Here is a 23,511-nt window from a genome sequence, read left to right as displayed (position 1 = left end):
CCTGCATGACTTTCCTAAATCAAATTGACTGGTACAGTGTTCTCATTATTTCCACTAATAACCTACCCATCAAACACACAGACAGAAAGAATTAGAGCCAGAGACACAAATATATAGTCATTGTGCATGGCTTAAATCCTCAAATACACTTTGAACTATATCAACAATTTATTTCCATCTCAGATGGAAAAATAAAAACATCTTAAATACATCTCTTCAATATAAAACAGCAGCATCTAGTAGAAGTGATTCATAGGAAGTCCTCATAGATGTATCCAAAAAAATGAAGCGGACAAGTGACTGAAGACTGCTGATGCTGTTAATAGGCTGTCAGGTTGGTTTTGTCTTGTTATTCTTCTTACTGCTGAGATAAAGAGGCATTGTTGTTGTAATACTTTGATCACACATCACATTAAAAATTAAAGATATTTTAAAGGTATAGTCCAACTGTTTACTTTGGTGAGTCTGATGAAATAGACGTGATGATGTCTTCAGGGACACAAAATTGGGACTAAAAGTCAGGACATTGATTTGATTTTGACAATTCTTCTTGAACATTGTCTCTTTAAACCAAATCAGCCAAATACTAAGTAACTGTGGTACCTATTTAAGTAAAAGTTAGCTCGTGTCCTTTTTTTTGTAAACAAGGGTTCTGTTTACATTCACTGTTTCTCACCAAAATGGATCCTATTTCATCACTGTCAGTTTGGATTTCTCCTCATATTAAAGCGCTATTCACAGGGGTCTGTCAAGATCGATAGCAAAAGCACAAGGAATTGAATAATAATGTATTCATCCACATTAGCTCAAATCCATTTAAAGTTATACTTTACCACTGTATCTTCTGACCTGCCAGTAACGAAGGAATGTTTAATCTATTGGAAGCTCCAGTGTTGTCCTTTTTCATGCTCTGGAGGATATCTCAGAGCAGAGACTAGACCAGTGCCCCTGTTTTCCCAATCTGAAAATTGGCTGTTTTACCTTTCTTGTATGGATTAAGACCAAATAGTTTTTTTCTTGCTCCCCATAATGTCCGGCTCTCTGTCATTTGCTGTCTGTTTTTTTTTTTCTTTTGCCACTCTACTGATGGCCCTGTAAACAGAGGTTACTGAGCTGAGGGGTTAACTGCGACCCATCGACCGGCTCGTCAGAGATCTTCTCCAGGGCCAAATGAAGCTACGTTCCCCGCAAAGGAATATTGAACCTGTGGGTAGGAACCGGCCCTACAGCCCTGTTTTCTTTTTTTTAGAAGCAAGTTGATTTTTCTGAGCTTTCACACCAGAAGTAAAGGCATCATCAAATCACACTGTGTGGAAGTGGAACGGACGTTATGCCACAACCACAACTTCGAATGGCAATGTTACCTTTTTTGTGTCTACAGCCACAGTGTTATATGACAAAGGGCACAAAAATTACAAAGGCAACGATCTCAAGGACGATGTATGGAGAAGCATCGTTAAAACATCACGCAATCAGGGTAGTGAGTAGTTTATACAGTTGACTTTTGGATGTAGAAGAGTCAGTGGTAAACAACCAACAGTTTCACAGCAGGTTTAGACAAAATCTCTTATGTCAAGTGAGGAGGATCGGGACAAAATCTTCATCACTGGATGGTGTTGCATGCATTGTTTTTCTGAAGAATGAGCTAACATGAATCCATTCAAACCTTTTCTTGAACATCTGTCACAAATCCACATTGCTGATGGTGTGAATAGTTTTGCTTGCTTTTTCATGTTGTTTATTCATCAACCCCCCTCCGATGTGTAAAGGTTTTGAAAATGATAAAGGTACAGTTACAACATCATGAGAGCATGCTGCCTAGTGAGCTAACGAAAATGATAGTCAATTAAGTTTGGCATTTACAAACAGACATTCATATGGAATACATCTATGACAAAGCCAGTGAAAAAAAAATCAAGTATACAGGGGATGATATATAGGGGATGCAAAATGTCAATAATATACACAAACTGTATCATATTACAATGGGTTTTATCTATTTGTTTTATATTGGTCGTTGTGTGTCTGACCTTTGAATAACAATGATACTATCCATTTAGAAGTTAAATGCAATCATATCCAAATAGATGAACGACTGTTGATATGTGTGTACCATTTCTGTTTGTTGGAGGTGAGAGGAGCAAAGAGCTGCACTTTTGGCCTTTGGAAGTCTTTCAGGAGCAGAAACCACTTTGACCAATCCTCATCTATGGCTTTCAGCTTTGTTGCTGTTGTTGCTGGCAATGAAATGAAATGAAGTGGAAACCCTTTCATTTTGAACACTGCTGAGTCTGATGGGACACAAGTCAATACAAAGGATGTCAGTACAGGAGAAAAAAGGAAAACAATGGACATTGGAAAGGATCATGGCTTCTGGTATGGAAGCAATCACTGTCTGCAAGGACATACGATAAAAAAAAAAAAAAAAATCAACAAGATAAATTTTTCAAAACTCTGTATGTGCTATGAAATATTTTACAAGAAGGCATTAAAGAAAGGAAAATAAAGAGGGTCTGTCATCAGAAGAGGGAATAGCTTCGCTTTGCTGTAGAGTCAAATTGGCTTAGAATTAGATTTCCATTTCTTTTGTGATAGTAAATCAGGTCTAGGTGCTTACTGTCAAAGTGCCTGTATTTAGCAACTGTGCCGTTTGGACAAGCTGTTCAGACGCTTGTAAGTTTGTGATGTCACAAACACTCATTTCATGTCTGCCTGCAGCATGACCAACCTTTTAAGCCAAACAAAACATTGAGCGGCCATTTTGTTGCAGAGCCAGGAAGGTACAAGACCAACCTGCGGTTGGCCTGGACATACGTCACTCAGAAAAGTCAGCCAATCAGAGGAGCAGGTCAATGATATCAATGTGCCTTAAAGACACCAAACAGCCTGTTCTTGGTCAATGTCCAGGTAGAAGCTTAAGATAGGAGATGTAAAACTACATCGAGACGATGTTTGGTACTTAAAAACACAAAGATATTTACACTGTAAATTAAACAACTGAAAAGTCTGAAATGTACAACCTATCAAGTAGTTTAATACAAATCTTGCAATATATAGCCCTGCACTTTGAACTGCTGCATTTGATAATATGGAAGTAATTACCTCTAACATTGAAAAAGTCTTAAATCTTAAATTTTCTTAAATTAGTGATTGATATAACACAGCAATATATTGAGTTCATAAAAGTTTTTGAGCTGAATGCTTTAAGCTCTGTTATATGTTTGCAAGCAAATTTGTCATATGGGATTAGTTCATCTGACCCGATGGGGGAAAAAAAGCTATAGTTCTGTCTAGTTCAGTTTATTAATAAAGGTGTCACAATGACATCCATACGGTTTAATTACTTGACAATCAAACACCACAGCAAACACCCAAGGTTTTTAAAACACTTAAAAATCAAGTTCAATGCTTGTTTAATGTCTTGGGATTTATTACCAAGTCATGTTTTTTAATAGGTGGGCTGTATCACATTCTGTCACTTATGATCAAGTGTGAACGAGTGCAGAAACATCAACCCCATGGCTTCATTCTAAGACACAAAACTGTGTTTTGTGTCATCAAAAATGTGATGATCATTTAATTATTTTAATAGCTTAAAGCAAAAAATGTCAAACATGATCAGAATCCTACTCCTCCCTTGTAAGGATTTGTAGCATAGATTGTTGCTTAAAGGACAAGTCAAGCAATGTGAAGATGTGACCTTGAGCTCCGTGAAATTGTGAGTGGCATTCCTCACCTTCTTTTCCCTGTGTTTAAGGTGCAAATAATTCAGCAGCAACCACATACTCAGCAATAATAAAAAATAAATGTACACACTGCCTGACCACACGGCATGTTTCACTGCATACGGTCAGCTTAGTTAAGCACATGTTATGACGGTCACAGCCAGTGGGATTCTGGAGATAAATATTGTTGCATTGCTGTTTCAATATTGCGTTTTCAGTAAATAAGTGTATTCTAGGCTCAGCTCAGTAGGTTTTCCATCATAGTGAACAGTAGGTCAACAGGTCACACATGACATTTTCATCAACAGCTCAACTTGGACTTCAGCACCACCCCTCACATCTTCTGAGGAATGTGCACATCCTGAGGGAGCACAGTGAGAATGACTTTGGGTCAAGAACTTTAAAAGGAATTTTCCACTTTTGATTTGAATCTTAATATTCAAAGTTTCTCAGAAATGCAACATCTTTTGTTATTTCTGTAAGAAAATATGACTTTTTATGGATTCCCTCTTTTGGATCTCAAAGATTTTTGTAAAGCTATATTAATAACAATCAAAATCCTTTGCGGTGTGTGCGATAAGGGATGAGAGACGATTCAATGTTCTGGGAAATTGTTGTTATTTTGTTATTTTCTAGGTGTTTGGTATATTTATTGGGAAAGTAAGGTGGCTCTGAGGCTATCTTAATCTCTCCAGATTTTATGTAAGATACATTCAGAAGCTGAAATGAGTTGGGCAGCACAAACATGCCACTCAAACACAAAACTTTTTATTTTAACGTTTCTCTTCTTTTTGTCAAAAGAGAATGAAAGTCCAATAAATCAATCTGAGCAAGACTGCCAAACGAGATTGTTTTATATTGAAATTTTGATAGCCAAGGCATTAGCCTAATCACAATTTTGCACCTGGGCCTAATGTGTCATTTGAGTCTGATTAGGAAAATGACTGGTGTCCGCATTACATAGGGATGGTTTCAGAAACGTAGAGAACAAAACGTATCCCAATAAAAAAAAAAAAAAAAAAAATCTTTCTCAGCATTTCATGGTTGGGAGGTGGTATAGGTGCTGACGTGAATGGCACGGCGCAGCCCCTGTTTTAATGTGAGGGGGAAAAGTCCAGACGCAGAGAAAGAGGCTACAGACTGGATCAGAGCGGTCGGTGTGCAGAGGCATCAGGTGCGCACCGTGACAGAGAGACTCCAAGACGCACAGCGGCAAATGTGATTAACGCTGAACAGACAACTCGATAGCTTTGGAATATTTGTATACGCGTAGTCACCACTGGACTGTTTAAAACTGAAGCGGGTGGATTTACTCAAATTTGTAGTCAAAAATAGAGGAGAGCAGAAACACAAGCCGGAGCGCTATGGAGACGCACCGAACCATAAACTCCTGTCCTGAAATCTCCGTATCAATGAAGCAGCAGGGGAACAGAGACCTCCTGTAGGTCACTTTGTCAATATTTCACCAGAAGGAGAAAGAATAAATCATGAACTTTTCAGAGTCTGGTTGGCTCTTGGAGGAGCCGTGGAACATCAGCAGGGCGGAGGGAGAGGACCAGAAACTTTTGTTCGGGATCGGTACAGATAATTTCATCACGCTGCTAGTTTTCGGGCTCATCTTTACGCTCGGCGTGCTGGGCAACTCCATGGTGATCACCGTGCTGGCACGGAGCAAACCAGGGAAACCGCGGAGCACCACCAACATATTCATCCTCAACCTGAGCATTGCAGACCTCTCCTACCTGCTCTTCTGCATCCCTTTCCAGTCCACCATCTACATGATGCCGACGTGGGTCCTGGGCGCGTTCATTTGCAAATTCATCCACTATTTCTTCACCGTGTCGATGCTGGTGAGCATCTTCACGCTGTCTGCCATGTCCGTGGACCGATACATTGCTATCGTGCACTCCAGAAAGTCCTCCTCGATCCGGGTGGCGAAACATGCTCTGATCGGGGTGGTGGTGATTTGGTTACTCTCTCTGGCCATGGCTGCGCCCGTCATGTATTACCAGAACATTTTTCTCAGAGGGGAGAATCACACTTTCTGCTGGGAAGTGTGGCCAGATCAAAACCAGAAGAAAGTCTATGTGGTTTGCACGTTTGTTTTTGGTTATGTGCTGCCTCTGCTGCTGATTTCGTTCTGTTATGCAAAGGTAAGAAAAGTCATAAACATGAGCCATCGGTTATTACTGTAATTACCGAACAAACAAAAGTATATTTGACCTTTATTTCCTTTTTCACAGGTGTTAAATCACTTGCACAAAAAACTAAGAAATATGTCCAAAAAGTCAGAAGCATCAAAGAAAAAGGTATGTATTAAGTCCGTTTTTTGGATGCCTGGGTGTTAGTGTCTATGTCATGCATTATATGTTACAACAATCTGTTACAAACAAAAAATGAATACTGCATTTTGTTCGTTCATGCATCAAATTTATGGGACTTCAACAATAAAAGTATGACTAAAATCAGACAAGTTATAGTTTAAAATAATAAAAAAAAAACTATCTTTCACTTTAAATAGAGTGTTTCCACTTAAATGTGACCCCTGAGCCCTTAAATTCAGCATTACATCATTATATGTCATGATGATGATTACTATGTCACTAATAATGATGATGATGAAGAAATAGGATGTCGCCTTGGACATACATTTTAAGAAAGGGCACACATGTTGAGACACCATCCATTTATCTGGATCAGAGTATTTCATGGTTCACGGAGCTGCAGCCTCATCTCCTGTTGACATATGGTCTAATTCAAAGCAAAGGTCGTGTGTGTTTGGCCTTTAGGAAGATGTATATCACAGCTCCCGACCCTGAGTTCAACACACGTTATTCAATGAGGTACTGGACTTTCTGTACCTTTATCCCCATTTTAGCAGGCAGCTGATGGAAATCATTTCAGAACTGAAATAATGCATATTGATGCCCCAATGCTTTACTGTTAACTATCACATGTGAGCGAAGAGGCCAAAAGGCAATGTCCAATCCAACCATCTTTTTTGGTCGGAGGTCATTTATCTTCACGGAGAGACAGTTATCTGCCGTCGCCTTCTTGATTGCCGATGTGTGCATTGTTCTTTACAGCTGGTTAGTGTAGCGGCACAATCTGCTAACTGCCAAGTGCATGGAGCCAGGGGTACAGACTGCTGGTCAGTCAGGAGGGGTTTATGAGAATATACATGTACTTTGATTTTCACGTCTCTACAAACATGCTTTATTGCAAGAGGTTAAACACGTCCGTGGCAGGTAAAACAGAAGCTTCAGATAGTCTGATGATTTACTGTGATCATCACGTGGAGCACAAATAGAGAAGGTTACACCCACAGCTTTGTGATATATATGGTTGGCAAACAGAGCATCACATCCAAACTGTGTTACATTAATTATGTGGGGTAGCTACTGTTTAACTATAATGTCAGAGGACACAGTTGGTCAGGTTGCACTTTGGTTAGTATTTACAGAAAGATCATGGTTTTTGGTTAAATTAAGTAGCCTATTTTTTTCATACAACTTACGTCTCTCGTGACACTTAAATAACGTTCCGTTACGTATGGTACGCGACCTAAAAGCATTACGCAAGCTACTTTACGTACATAACTTAAAATAAGTCAACATTTATTTTTGTTTTTACACGGGACACAAATAACGGTGTCTTGGTGTCAAAGTCCGTCCAACCACCACTAACCTCCTTCGCTCCCTAGTAGTTACTACGGCCACTAGAGGTCGCAACTACGTTAAGTTACTGTAACCATCTGGCCGAGTTTTACCAGTGGGTTTAGTTGGCTTACTTGCCCATATATTTGGAATAGATGTGTGATGCTAACTACCTGTTCAATAGAGTAATAACAGCCGGATTGGGTGGTGAAGTATTTAATCATAATAAAACATATTTTACAGTGTAGCACGGCTTTCTCTGTTATATCAATGGAAAATGAATAATGCACATGCAGCAGATAGACCAGGTCTTTGTATTATGTAATATTAATTTATGCAGGTGGGCTTTAAGGATATGAGCTGTATGCCTTCATACAGCCAAACAAAGTTTAAATCGAGTTTCATCGCAGTAATAAGAAATCAGCCACAGAATCTGTTGACACTACTTTCAAACTTTTAGGGTGAGAAATAAACTGGACCAAAAGCTCCCCACAGGAGACATGTCGCACTTATTTCCATGGAGTGAAATGAAGGTGAACGTGCTGCCAGGCAAAACATGTTTCACAAGAGTAAACAAACTTTGGCATGACGCCTCTTCTGTCACAGGTCTTGTGACGACTCGACTCCCTGGCTGCCTTGTCTTCGCTCTAATTAGTCAAAAGTTGCACTTCTTGTGTCCTGTGGTAAACTCCACACACCATCACTGTCCAAACCTCGCGGCACAGTGCGACCGAAACATGCCCATGAAAGCCTGGCTAACACCAACACAGTCACCGTGACTAAGGTGATTTAATGTGAATAACCTCAACTGCAGTTTGACTTTTTGGGAGTTAACGTGAAGCGCGTTCATCCTGAGATATGAGACAAGAAGATCGATACCTATCTCATGTCCACAGCCAAGACGTGGTTGGCTTAGCTTGGCATTACCTTTGAAAGCAGCTAGCTGGTCTCTGTCCAAAGTTAATGAAATATAGGCTACCTGTCAGCTTTTTTTGCCTCTTATCTGCAGTACTAATAATTTGTAAAAAACAAACAAACTGAAACAAGCCGTGGTTTAATGTTGTTATATTAGTCTAAACACTAAGGTTTTTGGTTTAATGTAACTTTAAAACGCTAATGTGGCTTTGCATCCATTTTGACACTTTGTTTGATACTTGATGGTGTCTTTCTTTTCACAAAGTGGGAGATATTTTAGCAGAAACTCCCATCATCTCTGACTCTGAATTACAACTCAGACGTTGAAGTGAAGGTTTTCCCAACTGTTTATAATTGTTTGTAATTATGGTCGGGATTACATACTGTGAATGTGAATGTTGTGGTACCTTTTTCTTGGCAAGGGGCAGTGACTGCCTGGTGTTTCCAACTTGTTGCCTGGCAAGAAATAATCCCATAAATAACCCAACATAAACTCATAATTGCTTCAATTTTGTTGTATAATTTACACAAATAAAATGTACAGCATGTTAATGAGCTTTAGAGTTGCTGTTCCCTGTTCCCCCTGAGTTTCTAGTGTTTGTAGCCTACTAATTCATATCAACCATTTCTGCAAGACAGAAGGAAACATTTTTCCAAAAATAGAACTATTCCTTTAAACCTAAACTAAATTACCCCCTGGAAAACTCATGACAGCACTGACTAACACATACTTATGAGGTTGGTGTCATCTTCTTTTATCTGTCTAAAAACATTATTGGAAATGTCATACAAGCAATGGTTCATTCCATAGAGGATGAAAATGAAATGAGACAAATAAATAAATTGCAGCCGGGCACACAGTGTCCTTGGTGGAAATATTTGTTGTTCATAGGGTCTTAGTAGTTTACTGCTGCTGCCAGGCAGTACATATAATATCAGTGTCAGCTGGGAAGAACTAGGTTATTCTCACTGCTGTTGTGACATGCATCTGGACAACCTTATCACTTTCAAGCACCCATCGGGAGAAAACACAACCTTGAAAAGCCAGATTCTATGAACAGCCAAATCGAACTAAACCTAGTAAATCCTCTTAAATCTGTCAGAAAGGTGTTTGTGCAAAGTTGTGACAAACTTCCCTCTGCTGTTTTTCTTTCATGTTCGTGTTGGTTTTGTCTTTTTTTTTTTTTTTTTTTTTTTTTTTAAATGATGCCTTAAGTAAGCTGGTAATATCCCTAACGAGAACAAGAGCTTTGGAGTTCATTTCACTTGGCAAAAGAATCATGTTTTAGTGTATTCTCATTGTTGAACCTGAGGCTAAAAAGTAAATAATCAGTAATCAGTGGTAGGTTTAGGAGTTTGAATCAGTCAGGCATCACAGACGCAGCTCATGGTTCATAGACCATTACAATCTGAAATGGAGTGTTACTTTAACTGAAGGCCTTACCTGACACCCTGCATAACACAGTCATTTCTTATTGGGTCCTAGACTAACATGAAGCAACATTAAATTAGCATTTGGAAGGACATGGGAAAAATGTAAATTTAAAGCAATATTTTCACTCCTAAACAAGCATCTTTGCATCTTTAAATGTCAAATTTCAATGTCATCAGGAAGCTATGTTAATAGCAGAAATTTCAGAACAAATGACAAAAACACAATAACCATTTTTGTTGTTTGTCCTCGAAGAAGAAATGTCTGTCTCATGGTCTGATATCTAGCCATATCACCGTCATATCTAGACATTGATCACTTTGAATATATTGCTGACCGACAGTCTGAGATGTTAAACAATAAGAAGATGGATTATTGTAAAGTTAATAGGTTTTTAATCAATTTAAATCATTTTTCACGCGAGAATCTTTTGACAGAAGGCTGAAGAAAATGTTTGTTTTTATTAGTTTTCTCTTCCTGTGGTGATGCTGCTGTTTATGTTAGCCTAACAAATGGCTCTCATTTGGTTGAGTTAAAGATATAAATGTGATATGGAGATTATACAAACAAAGCACTGTTATTAACATACGACTGCACTAAAACTGTGAACGTCTCCCTGGTGTTGATATCTCAGGCCAATATAAACTTTATATTTAAATTTGTATGTAGTCCTGCATGTGATTGATAGGATTCAGTTGTGTTAACATTTATTTTAAAATTGATCAATACTGCTGTCGTAAGAGCTTAAACTGAAATGATGATAAAAAGACATTATTTCAAACTGCACAAACATTCAACCAGACATGTTATCAGTGTTGTCATAGTGCTTTAGTTAGTTCATGATGATCTGGGCTGAAAAGTTCACTATTTGTGTAGTTGTGTCTTTTTTTTAAAACCTAGTTTTTGAGCTATTTAATACCTGTACTAATGTATTTGGCCACCTTGGCCACAGGGAAAGAAGTTGCAGACACAACCCCGACATATTACCATCTTAATTTGTTAACATGAATGTGTGAGCTTTCACAAACCAATATTATTTGGAGTAGAGTTTCTGGGCAAGTATTCAAAATTACCCCAGGGTCCGAACCCATTAGGATATAACGACTGAAAACGATCCCAAATAGAATATGGCCAGACCCTTTCTATTTATGCAGTTAATTTGGGTCTGGTATTCAGGCTGTTATGGTTCATACAATTATGACTCCTAAAAGCCACGGAAATGTAACTTTTGGTGAGAATCCTGAGGTCTTACAAGATTTACAATTATAGAAATTGAAGTTTGCTCATTACTCGTTACATTTGTCTTAATATAAATATTAGAATACTCCAAGCAGACAGCTTATTCCGCCAATTTCCTCCCTGCCCTGCTCTGGACGAGGGTGGAGAGTTGGCTACCGTATGGGCGAGGAGAGTGACCAGAGAGAAGCCATACCACCACACTGAGGTTAAGGTTTTGTGTGGTAGGCCAGGGACAGACAGAGACATATTGTCGGAACATAAAGTCGTCATCAATCCCTCATTAGTTGTCGGATGAACCCACACGTATGTGTGCTTATAAACGTAAATGGGATCCAATTTCAATTCAGAACATGTGATCTGCTGTTTATGTTTATAGCAGCTCAATAAATGCTGTGAACTCTGCTGTCTTCAGCCACTGCCCGCACCAATTTCATCTTATTTACCATTCATTGCATTAGACAGTTGTTTTCTGTTACGTACATGTCACTGATAAATCCGTGACCCCATAAGCCTTTCGGATGAGAAACTTCGACACAGACCTACAGACTGTAATATGTAGCTCTGTGTAGCTATGGCAGTGTACACATACCTTATGTGATTTGAATGAGACGTGATTAGACAAACTTCTCCATTATTTTATTTTCATCAACAACCTTGTCTCCTCTGCAAGTGAATAAATGACAAGCATTTGTATAATGGCTGATGCTGACATGAGGGTCATCTAAACATTTCGTGGACTCCAGCTGGATCTCTTTAGCGAAATGTCAATTATGTGATTTATGCTTTGATGGTCAGTTTAATGTAATACAATTACGTTTTTATGAGGCTTGATAGGAGATGCACGCGAATGAGCCTGCTGTATCAATTGATCTAATATCATTAATTTAAAGCTGCCTTAAACAATGTCTTATATTAACAATGGGTCAGATGACTATGTATACTGTGAAAGGGGACACTTGTAGTAAGAAACCTATAAAGAAGTATTACCAAGTCAGTTTTTTCCCTCCGTTGTAAAGAGCACTTATATGTCATTATAGGTCACTGTTTTTGCTTTACAGCCTGTTGCTCTGCTATTACAAACCTCGTTTTCAGTTGCAGCAGGTCACTGTTAATTAGAGATGGGCACTTCACTGTCATACCAGGCCTGTTGTTTGCTCTGCCGGTCTAACATCAAACTTCGTCTGGTGACAAAGCTAACATTGATTGTTGGTCTGTGGCATGGATCGTCTGCTCAGCAGTTTGCCCACAAATGACTCTGCACAGCTGTGGTAGACTTATGATACGCCATGTTCACCTGGCAGGGTTAACACTGCACCTCAGGCACACAGACAGGTGGGTTTTGTTTAACATTTGCGGGATTGTGCATCGTGAATTGGTCCCACAGGGTCAGACTGTCAACACCAAAGTACACTGTGACATTCAGAGGCATCCGAGGGAAAACATCCAGGCCTAACAACCTTAACTGTAACGCGATGGCACCTGGGTTCTCCGAAATGACAATGCCGCGAGAAATTTGTAGTCTTTAGATGGTATATGTCAGAAGTGCGGTATATTATATACAAGATAGAATAACAATAACAGCAGAGCAGCAGTAAAATGTTAAAGGAAATAAATTCTCCATGGTACCATAGCTCTCAAAATCTTTGAATTCCCTTAGCCCAAATAAGACGTTGTCCTGAACACAGCATGTTGTCACTGAGGTCAATGATGAAATCTCTCTCCTACTCCTTTCTGCTTTCTGTTTCTCCTTTGTGGATTTCAGACTGCTCAGACGGTGCTGGTGGTGGTGGTGGTGTTCTGCCTGTCTTGGCTCCCTCATCACATCGTTCACCTCTGGGTGGAGTTTGGTACCTTTCCCCTGAACCAGGCCTCATTCGTGTTACGGGTGGCCGCCCACTGCCTGGCGTACAGCAACTCATCCGTCAACCCGGTCATCTACGCCTTCCTGTCCGAGAACTTCAGGAAGGCTTACAAGCAGGTGTTTAAATGTCAGATCGGCACCAGTGACTCCCCGCTCAATGACATCAAGGAGACCCGCAGCAAAGCAGACACGCCGCCTTCGACTAACTGCACCAGTGTCTGACTGACTGTGGCTGGTGATATGAAAATGATTTATTCCAGCGGTCACACTGGAACACACTGTTAGCCAGTCTTCAGACAAGAGTGGTTGTGTGTCTTGGATTGCAGTAAGTATGGTTTCTTGGATATTACTACGGTTGTATTATTCCACAAAAGCGCTGTTCATTTTACCTGGGCTAGAGGGATGAAGCCACGCCGGCTAAAGAACATGATTACTCTCCCTTTGATCCCTGTCTTTTCCTGCATCTCTTCTTTCCTAATGAAAACCTGTAGAGTCTGAAACTCAGGAAAATGATCCTCCCTGAAAGTGAAACTTATTTTGATTGTAGACATTATATATACATATATATATATATATATATATATATATATCACCATGGCCTATTTACAAGAGAGTACATTTAAATTAACAACTTTTTAGTAATAAAAGTAGTAATAATCTCAATTAGTGAGCTTTTTTAAGAAAGAGTTGCATTAAACTGCATCAACACACTCACCTTCTGCTGCTAAACTGTTGTTTGACTGCTTTTGATGTCTGAAGAATGGAGTAGTAACATTTTACAGACTTGTGATGTGTTTTTTTTAGGAACCAGCAAAAGATTGGAATTTCAAATTCATACTGATCCCAGTATGCTCCATTGGCTAGTTAGCTGTCTTACCAGGAGGTAGATGGTGGGTCCATGTCAATTTCCTGATGCTTCACTTCAGTGGAGAAACTGGTTCAGGAGGAGGTGTTAGCTTGTCCAACATGAATCAGGACCAAGAGGCAGCTAGACGCTGTGAAAAAGAGAAGAAATGCAGCATCCATTAACTCTAAAATTGTTCAATTCAAACAATTCACCTGCCAAGAAGTAAAACAGAGAAAAGCCTCATTTACATGTTGGAAATTACATTTATTTTAGCTTGGTAACATTATTACTTTCATTATTACTACTAATTCATCAGTGAGATTTTAGATATTCTACATTCATTAGTTTCGTAAAACTGTCAACTTTTTGACTATGGTAAATTCTACTAATATGCAAGGAATTCTGGGTAAATTAACACTATTTATAAGATTAAAAAAAACCACAACTGATTGATCAACTACATCAAACAGTCATGTTTTTTTTGTCACTAATTGCCACCATGGAAACATAGCTTCTAGTTCACTTAGCTTGAATAAGAAGTGGCTAATTTCTAACATGAAAAAGCCAGTTTTTATGTTTGTTAAAATAATCTTCGAGCAAAGTAGAACTGTCTGAATACTACAGACAATAGGATCTAGTTTAAATATGGTGCAAAGTGGCGCCGAGTGCAACACAACTGTCCTTGCTAGTTTGAGTCTAGCGCAGTTGTCATTTTGTTTAAATAGCAAATTTACTGGCGTCCATCTGAATGACCACGGGCGTGTTGGTCTTAAAATGAGGTCTAGTCAGGCACATTGTTGGCACATTGGTATTTTAAGGCAGCGGAAAGGAATTGTGTGATGGACCAACAAAAACCTAGTCTTAAATCAGTGGTACGGTATTGTTCTTTGTTTTTTTTAGAGTGCATTACTGAGTAATATATGCTTACATAGGTGGCTGCACAACGCCTACTTATTATACACAGCAGAGCAGAAACATAAAAAAGATTTGAAAATAAAAAGATAACTCAAAAATTCGTCTTGCAAACATCATTCTGCTCAATCAGTGGGGGAGCAAATCTTGTTCCTCTGCAGAGCGGTGTTCTTTTCTTTGATTTGGCAAATCTGCCATTATAACGGAAATCTGCCAAGATGCAGGCACACCTGGCTCTTAAAGGGAATTAGACATGACACAGGTTTATCTTGGCGCCAAAACATACCCGTGATTAACTCAGAGAGTAAACACAACCCCTTGCGCCTTACTTTGCGCTCAGATTATCTCAGATTATGTGCTTGAGACCGTGCGCTTATATCAGTAAAAAAGAGCCAAATATCTTTGTGAAACCGACCCCTGGTGTGCAACGTGCAGCCACCAGAGCTACACTAGCTGCTGATGGGCTGCAAACAAGCCTGCAGCACCTCTCAGTGAGGAAACTGCTGGCTGGGGGTTGTTCAACTACGTCTTGTGTATTTCTTTTAAAAATGTACGGTGCAACATGTGAGTGGTGAAAAGGTACATCGGATCTATGCTCCATTATGAGAGAAAATGTATCAATTCCCTTTTCCCTGCATATCACTTGTGATGAAAGGTTATCACTGTAGATAAGAAAAAAAAAAAAATCATTGTCATTGCACTCAGTATGATTAAAGACTGTATTTTAGATATATTTGGTTGTACATATTATGAACACTGAAACTGACTTTGACTCTATATTTGGCTGTGATGCTATGTTAAAGTGTTTTTGGATTGTGCTGTATGACTGAGCTACTATAAATTGTTGTATGTGTTCCTATAAGCTCAGTGCTTGTTTTGCAGCCTCTCTGTTGCCATGTTTGTAACCAGCAAACAATCTAAAAGGAAATCCTGTTGAAATGAAAAACTCAGATGTTGTATGCCATGTATGTGAAGTGCAAAGTGTCCACACAGCAGCTTTTACCTCAGTCTAACAAGATCATTCAAATTAAATGTGTGACCTTTAACCTGGACCGTCCCTATCGCACAGCATATTTTGTACATCCTCGGAAGTTGACAGGAATTTGTTGCATCCGATCTTCAAATTTTAACATAAAATGAACCCACAATAAGCTCAACATAGATTTTCAGCCTGAGTTTATGCAACTGTGTGTCAGTCTGCAGGAGATGTTTCTTTTTTCTTTGCTGCCGCTGCTGATAGGACTGAATAACACCGACTTCAGTCTAAGATGAGGACCTAATCAGTGTAATCATGAGACTCTTATCCTCTTGTCAACGAGGATCTCAGATCTGAGAGAGTCAAAGATTTTTTTCCCACAGAACAGACAAGGTGCATTTGATGACTTTGCTTACTATAATGCTGACTGTACAGACGCTGAAGCTCACTCATGCCCACACAGGACTGATGGAGTTTTTTTTAAATGGGACATGTGCATGGAAACCTAATCCTGGAGGTGTAACGTGCCTCACTATTTACTGGCTGAGATTACGGTGGAGACTTGCGTCAGTGTGAAGTAAGGGAATATCTTTTGCTGAAGTGGAACATAAATAAGTGTTTTTTTTTCTTCAAAATGCTCAAATAGAGAGCTCAAGAACAAACTATTTTCCAAGCAAACAGTCTTATTTGATTTGGTGACACTTAAGATTACAGCCCATGAATTACAGTGTAATTAAGTCATATATACTTGGGATATCAGGATAATATTTACTCTGTACTTTGACAAATCTACATATGAAATGGAGGTTAGAGGATAGGGAATAATGGGTAGCAACTATTACTCTGTATTTGTTGTTGCAGCATAGATTCATATATTACTGAGTAACAAGAATAATGTGGAAAACAGTCACAATATTGGGTATTTGGTTTAAGAGTATGATATATGAACAAAATATGACTTTACAAAATTTAAGAGTTATTATCATTTTTAATGCACGATTTTTTATTCCTGGCAAACAGAAGTTCAACCTCACTCTTTCGTGATATATGATGATATAAGAAGAACACTAATGTAGTTTTGGAACCACATGACAGTGAAAACTGATCATCACATCATCAACAATTACTACTTATCATTTCATGAGTTCATGAGTACCAACTATTGGGGTGATGAAAAAACAAAACAGTGTCTTGTTCACCCTCCTTTTTTTACTGTAACTATAGCTGCAGGCTATTCGGGCTGTAAAATGAAGCCATTTTTTTCCCACCTTTTATGTAAATATTGTGTATGCCGGCTGTAATATATAACCTTAATGATTTGATTACAATTACACAGTACAGTGAAGTCTTTACGAAGTGGAACACAATACATGTTCCAGCTCAACGTTAAAACAAATCTCACAGCGTTCAGTAATACTATACGGCATTTTACAGGACTAATAGGCGCTGCTTGTTGGTCCGTCATGCACACTATGTAATATGAACTGTGTAATTATATAAGTAATTACAATGTGTTTTTATACATGTATCTGTAGGTTGCATCTAATGTGTTATTCCCTTATTCCCTGTCCTTCTGCTGCTGTCATTTAGTGTTTCATAGCACACTGCATGTATAAAATATTTTCACTGTAATTTGCAGGCTGCCATCTGAAGTGTATTCTGGAAATATTGATTTTTGATGTTATTTTCCCAAACTGTAACAACTTCATACAAAAAAAAAAAAAAAGTTTTTTTATTTTTTTTAATTTTTAATCTGTGATCACAAACCCATATTACACATTCAACTGAGTAAGGACTTGCATCAAAGGTGCTAACTCTTAGTGTAGGTTTAATAGGGGATTCACATTTTGATTTATTTATTCACTTTCATACTCTTGTTTGTACAGGCTTTTAGTACTTTGTGTAACCTGCTGTGTTTTGTTTTTTTTAACTGTGTTGCCTGTATTAATTCAGCTATGATAAAAAAAAAAAAAAAAAATATAAAAAGACCAGAATTAGGAAAAACAAGATTGTTTTCTTTTTAATTTTCTGGAGTGGTATTTGAAAATATATCCAGGCTTTTGATTGTGTCCTCTGCAGTGCTACTTATATACGATTACATTAAACTCTATGACATTTCTATGGAGAAATATTTTCATTCTTAAACAATACATGCTGCCATTTTCTGAAATTCCTCAATGTTTTCCCACTAATAAAAATCTCATGTCTCAAGGAGGCTTTCACTTGTATAAAAGGAGGTTTTCTTCAGCCTCAGACCCAAAAATCCCTCACCTCCTTCACTGTGACTAGGTTTCACGTCTCTGTAAGGGGAGGATTAATTTTGATTTGTGTCTTTGCAGTTTTATGCCTGAAGTTTGCAGACATGTGAGTGATGATGACAGGGTTTGTGGATGCCTCCTGAACTTGGCCAGAATCACAGAGTGTGAGGTGGTGGATTACTCCCACGATAGCCCTTTCTGTGACTGCTGTCCGTTATTCCTCAAATAGAGTGAAGTGAACCCTGTTTGAGCGGTGCACCACAGTGAAAGCAAAGAGCCACAGAAGGTTGGTTTAGCTGCATACCTATCATTAATTCTGTATGCAAGAAAAAATGAAACAGACGTCAGCACCATTTATGAATCATGTTAGCCATTCAAGTGGGCCTGCTTGAAAGAGGGTTATTCAGGTGGCTGCAACAACAGAAGGACTACTTGTTGACGTCAAAGTGATTTTATTCCTGCCATCGAAGCCCCTCCACCTTTGTCCACCCAAGTACAGAGAGAGTCGCAGCCTCATTTCCTCTGAATTGACTGCTATTTAATTGATGTTGACGGAGGGAGATTGGAGGGGCTTCGCTGAGCAGTGGTGTAGACCGGGGATTCAAAATTAAAAAGGTCACCTGCAGAAAAGTGTGCACCTTCTTCGTTTTACCTCCGTAATGTCTCATTACAGTGGGAGTAAGCTGACATTAATTCTCTGACACTTTCATATTTCTAACGACCTGCAGACTTTTATCAGCTTCTATAGTTAGAATTTAATGAGCTTAAGCTGTCTATTAAATGAAAGGCATGTCACAGGCAAGCTGTGTTTACCAAAAAACATTATCGTGAATTTATGTGCAGAGAATTTGATCTTGAAAGCTTCTGCACCTTTTTTGTTTGAGGCCCTACCTGCTCGTGATGAACAGGAACTCGGTGTGTGCTGTGTTCAGTGGCTTGAAAATAAAATTATGGAGCCTCTTTACAAAGCAGGTGAAAGTTGTGTTGTCAGTGTTTGTGCTCCTGTAATTATGACGGATGCATGATTAGTTAAGAAATGGTTAGTGCACAGTACAGCAGTCGAGTACAGCGCATGTAAAATCAAATTCAATTGAGATAAGTGTTTTTCTTAATTTAGAATAATAAGGGAACTTAATTGAAAACACCTTGCACCTGTTGCTGGCAGCACCAAAGTTAATCCATCAAATTAGTTTTGGCAGTGGCAAAAAACTAGCTTCCAATATTTTCGAATTGGTAACACTATGAATGTGGGACATGAATTAATGCATGAATTAAGCATTACTTTATGCATTCATACCTAATGAATGATCAGGAAGTAACATGAGTTCCAAGTCTTTCACTCATGATCTCTTGCATGAATAACACATGAATTAAAGCATAAGGTGAATACATCAGGATTTATTAAGCACGATCATTATGAATTCTTTGCAAACAAGTTTGGAACACTGAACCAAACTGCATCACAAAGGACATCTAAAATCATCATAAACTAAGCATGAGTTATTCATTAATCTATCGTGTTTATTGTCCCTGAAGTGAATTGCTGAACCATTTGACCTTTACTATCCATTGTGGTTAAAATTGCAGTAAGTGCTAGAACATGCTACAAAAATGAATGTGAGAACAAATGTTTTTCAATTATTATGATGTCTAAGTTATTATGTCCTTGTCTTATTGATAGTAATGAACAGAGCCAAAAAAATGGCCAATCGTAGCACATAATGATGATTTTTAGATGTGCTCTAGGCTGTTGAGTTTGATTCAGTCGCCCACATTTTTTTTTTGTTGCAAAGAATTAATTATAATCATGCTTAATGAAATATAATCATTGAGGATGTTCTCACTTTAGTTAATGCTTTAATTAATGTGTTTTTCATGCATGAGATCATGAATAAAAGACTTTAAACGCGTGTTACTTGCTTTTGATTTCATGAGGTATTAAGACATGACAATGCTTTTCATATATTTTAGATATTTTGTACTTGTCAGCAGGGAAATATCAAACATACATCAGGATTTTCTCCCCTCTGTGTTGCATTGCTTTTAGGTCGCTGTGACCGTGATACATGGTCACTGTACAAAAAAACCCCTAAAAAAAACACATCCAGAGTGAAAACCAATTACCACAGCTACATGTCTGTTCCCAGAAAAACATTAGGGAATCAGCATGGGCTTTTTCACCTTGGGAACATGGGCTGATTTACTGACGCATAATACAAAAAAAAAAAGTAAACTGGTATACGGGCACATGTGAACTTGACAGCTTCAAAACTGAAGGAGAAGAAAGTGAAAAGTAACCATTTGGCTGTATTTCCTCTCCTCAGTCCAGCCTGCATCAGTGAGTGTGAGCTGTAAGACAACCAACATAAACTGTATTGTTAAAGGACCAGAGCCCAGAAAGCACTGACCTCCTGAGCAACATTTCAGCCGTCGCAGGCAAACAATGGCAAAGGTTATTTTTTTCAAAATTAGTCAATAGGTGCTAATAACTAGACCTGCCTATGTCTCACAGATTGAGTATTTGCTGTAATTATAGCCTGGTAACCCTGTTCACGTGAACATTTGCTCAGCCACTATGAAGGGGGGGACCAATAAGTGACCAGTGGACATCACAAAGCGTGACAACTTTTGCGTCAAGTGTGAAATGTAGCTCCAACAATGGCGGTGGTGCTAAAGTTACATGAAGCGATAACATAGGCTGTGTATAAAAATGGATGTAGCTTTCAGGCCTGAAAAGTGAGGCCTGTGTGGAAGTGCCTTAAACTGCAATACCACCGAGGGTCACTAGGGGCTGGCTCCAAAAAAAACTTTGTCTTTGGGTTCTCTGTTAGATCCTCCTCCCCAGCTCATCCAAATATGGCCGCCTAAGCAATGCGAACAGTTTTAGCAACGCTAAAACATATCGAAGAATTGAAGCCAAAGCTAAAGCAATGTCCCTTTAGCCTTACATTGACTTTGCAAAGTCTACGGAGGTCATTTACCAACATGCCGTGGCACTCTGCTCACATTGTGTGAGAGTCGTTGTCGTTTACAGCGTGGTGAGATTTGGCGCACAACATATGGTGTACAGTATTCTGGTTAATGACGATTGGTTAAAGGTTGCTCTGACAGTTTCAATATCAACCTGAGGTCTACATACATTGGTATGCAACAACTGAAAACAATCCCCAATGAAGCCCCATGTACTGTATACACAAAGCAAATTTAAGTCTGGTAATACCAGGCTACAGGAACAGGAATTGGTAAAGTTAGATTTTTGTAAGTGATGTTACCGGCCAGGAAAATGTAAAAAAAAAATGTCTCTGCATTCTAAGTTGTCTCTCAAGTATGTTACAGTCAATTTTCATACGAGAGAGACACTGAAAGATCAGACACGTTCGGTGTGCGAGGCACTATGTAGTGCCTACTATACAATCTGGATACATGATGGAAAATGTGCTGCTTTGTATTCAGGTCAGGATTTGAGCTCATGGTTACAAAAGCTGAAGAGGTCCCTGATGATGGACTTAATTTCCTCTCCTTCACTCCACTGCTGAGACATCAGCTATTACCAATCACTCTGAATGGAACACTTACTGTACTCTAGGCAGGCAGAATGGCTGGTATATTAACGCATGGTAATACCTGATGTATAATAATGACCACATCTCTCTTCATTGGAGTTGTGTAATATAATTTTTTAATCATTTATAACAGATGATGACTTTCAAAGATTTATTAGTCGGCACTTCTTTAATGATGTGAAATCATTAGGTGAAAGCAGAATTATAGGTGTTCAGTACATTTAAAAAAAAAAAAAAGTGTATTGCTATAATAGCACCGAATGTGGTGGTGTAGGTTTAAAGCACGTTTTTCTGTGTTTTCCGAGGCATGTTTGAATCTGGCCTGAGGGTCAATAAAATGTCTTCACAGCTTTGATGTCTTTCTTCTCCATCTCCAGCTCCTCCATCTGTCTGCATTGCTGTGGACACAGACTAAATTCCATTTATTGTAGAGGGAAGATGGATTTCTTGAAATAAACAGCAAGAGGGATATCTTTATCTATCTGTTGTGCAGTCTGAGTCTTCACTCTGGTGTAGTTTACTCATCAAAATGCACATTAATCAGTAGGAAGTTTTAGTTTTTATTTTCCGCCCAGTTGCTCACACATTACAGCTTGAGACATTGTGACAGTGTGCTCACAGTGAAGAAATCTCATTTTATAGGCAGTTCAATGGAGATTGCTACACGAGGCAGCTGAAAAGGTGTGAACAAAAACAGACACAAATTCACTCTAAATCTGTTTAACATTCAAAGTACAGGATGAATGGATCATGTAGGATCAGAGCATTTGATTCATCGACCTCTGAAATATCAGAAATATCTCAAATACATTTTTATACAGACAGGACACTTGAATTGTTGATTCCCTGACTTTTTTTTTTAAGTACCACGTAAACGTTCCTGAACATCTGCTCAATTGTATGCCACTATATTTTATTATTTTATATTTTAAGCAAATGCCAGTAGGCTTATGTTGGATTGACATTAAAGAAGTTGAAGTTTAATTCTTTGCCAGATCAAATTACAACTAAATACGGTCTCCCCCCCCCCCGCCCATGTGGTACCAGCCCATTTCTTCTTCTTCTATTGTTTAACTGGTGACAATAGCCTGCTGCAAGTCCCTGTAATCTGTCTGTAAAACCAAACAATTAAAAAACTATGTTCGCACTGCAAACACACTCATGATTCAGTTTGATCTCTTTTGTCACATTTCATAATGTGTTGACACGATAAAATGACTCTGCAGAATCTGTTTACTACGTTGACTATTGTTGTATTATCATTTTCCCCAAAACATACACGATCCCAATAACTTGAAGGAACATCACTGAATCCAAACATTACACAGCGGCGTCAACGCTGTGAATCATCACACTGGTGGCGATGACTTGTGTATGGATGGTGCAGGCGAAGTTTTCGTTCCGCCCCCTGAGATCGAGCCAAAGTGTTTACTGTGTGGGATGCGTTTCCTTGTGACATAATGCAGGTCACAGATGCTGACTTGAAACTTTTGCTGTCGCAGAAGCTTTTCTGCTCAAAAAAACCCTGCTAAACATCTTCGTTTACCTACCCGAGCAGCTGTCCGGCATGCAGCCAGATTCCCATCAGCTAAGAGCTTCTTGTGCGCAGCGAGGGAGAACAAGAAGGAAAAGAGTCTGCAACAGAAGGTCATTTATAAAACTGACTGCGTCGCACTCTTTCATTATCTATAATTGAGGGAAAATGCAAATGTGCATTGCTTTATAATGGAGGACTGTACGGTTGTTTTTATGAAACCTTGCCTATTCAATGTTGTATTGAAGCAATTTTCAGGGTCTTGACCTGCTTCAACAACATTGTATAAACGTCTGCTTGTTATGCTCTTGCAGTGTTCAGTTACTAATGTTCTTGCATAAGGTGTTGCAAATAAAATTACACAATTTTCATTTCCGATCGTACCCTGGGGCCTTCATTTTGCTTACAGCTGTATTTTAGATACGTCCAAACATGTTCCTGCTGTGTAAAAAAATTAAATCATCCCTCATCAAAACTATTAACACCCAAAAAGAAGATGACAAAAAGTTACATAAGCCAGTTCAAATTTTTATAGGAAAATCAGCATCATCATGAATCCACTTATATCCTGTTGATTTATTTCCAGCACAGAG

General features: G+C 38.7%; 1 protein-coding gene across 1 annotated transcript; it reads left to right on the top strand.

Moving 5' to 3' along the window:
* Positions 1-4,874: 4,874 nt before the first annotated feature.
* LOC138617785 (galanin receptor type 1-like) lies at positions 4,875-17,276 on the top strand. The gene is made up of 3 exons (XM_069693055.1): positions 4,875-5,878; positions 5,969-6,034; positions 12,730-17,276. The coding sequence occupies exons 1-3, from the start codon at positions 5,213-5,215 to the stop codon at positions 13,048-13,050; spliced, it is 1,053 nt and encodes a 350-aa protein (XP_069549156.1). The 5' UTR covers positions 4,875-5,212; the 3' UTR covers positions 13,051-17,276.
* The last annotated feature ends 6,235 nt before the right edge of the window (positions 17,277-23,511 follow it).

Source organism: Brachyistius frenatus, unplaced genomic scaffold (assembly GCF_029030835.1).
Source record: "Brachyistius frenatus isolate BFR_SWC_R1_liver_20210118 unplaced genomic scaffold, ASM2903083v1 Contig_14, whole genome shotgun sequence".
NCBI classification, from domain to species: Eukaryota; Metazoa; Chordata; class Actinopteri; family Embiotocidae; genus Brachyistius; species Brachyistius frenatus.
Note: the sequence above shows the minus strand (reverse complement) of the source record. Positions and strands in the feature narration are given on the sequence as shown.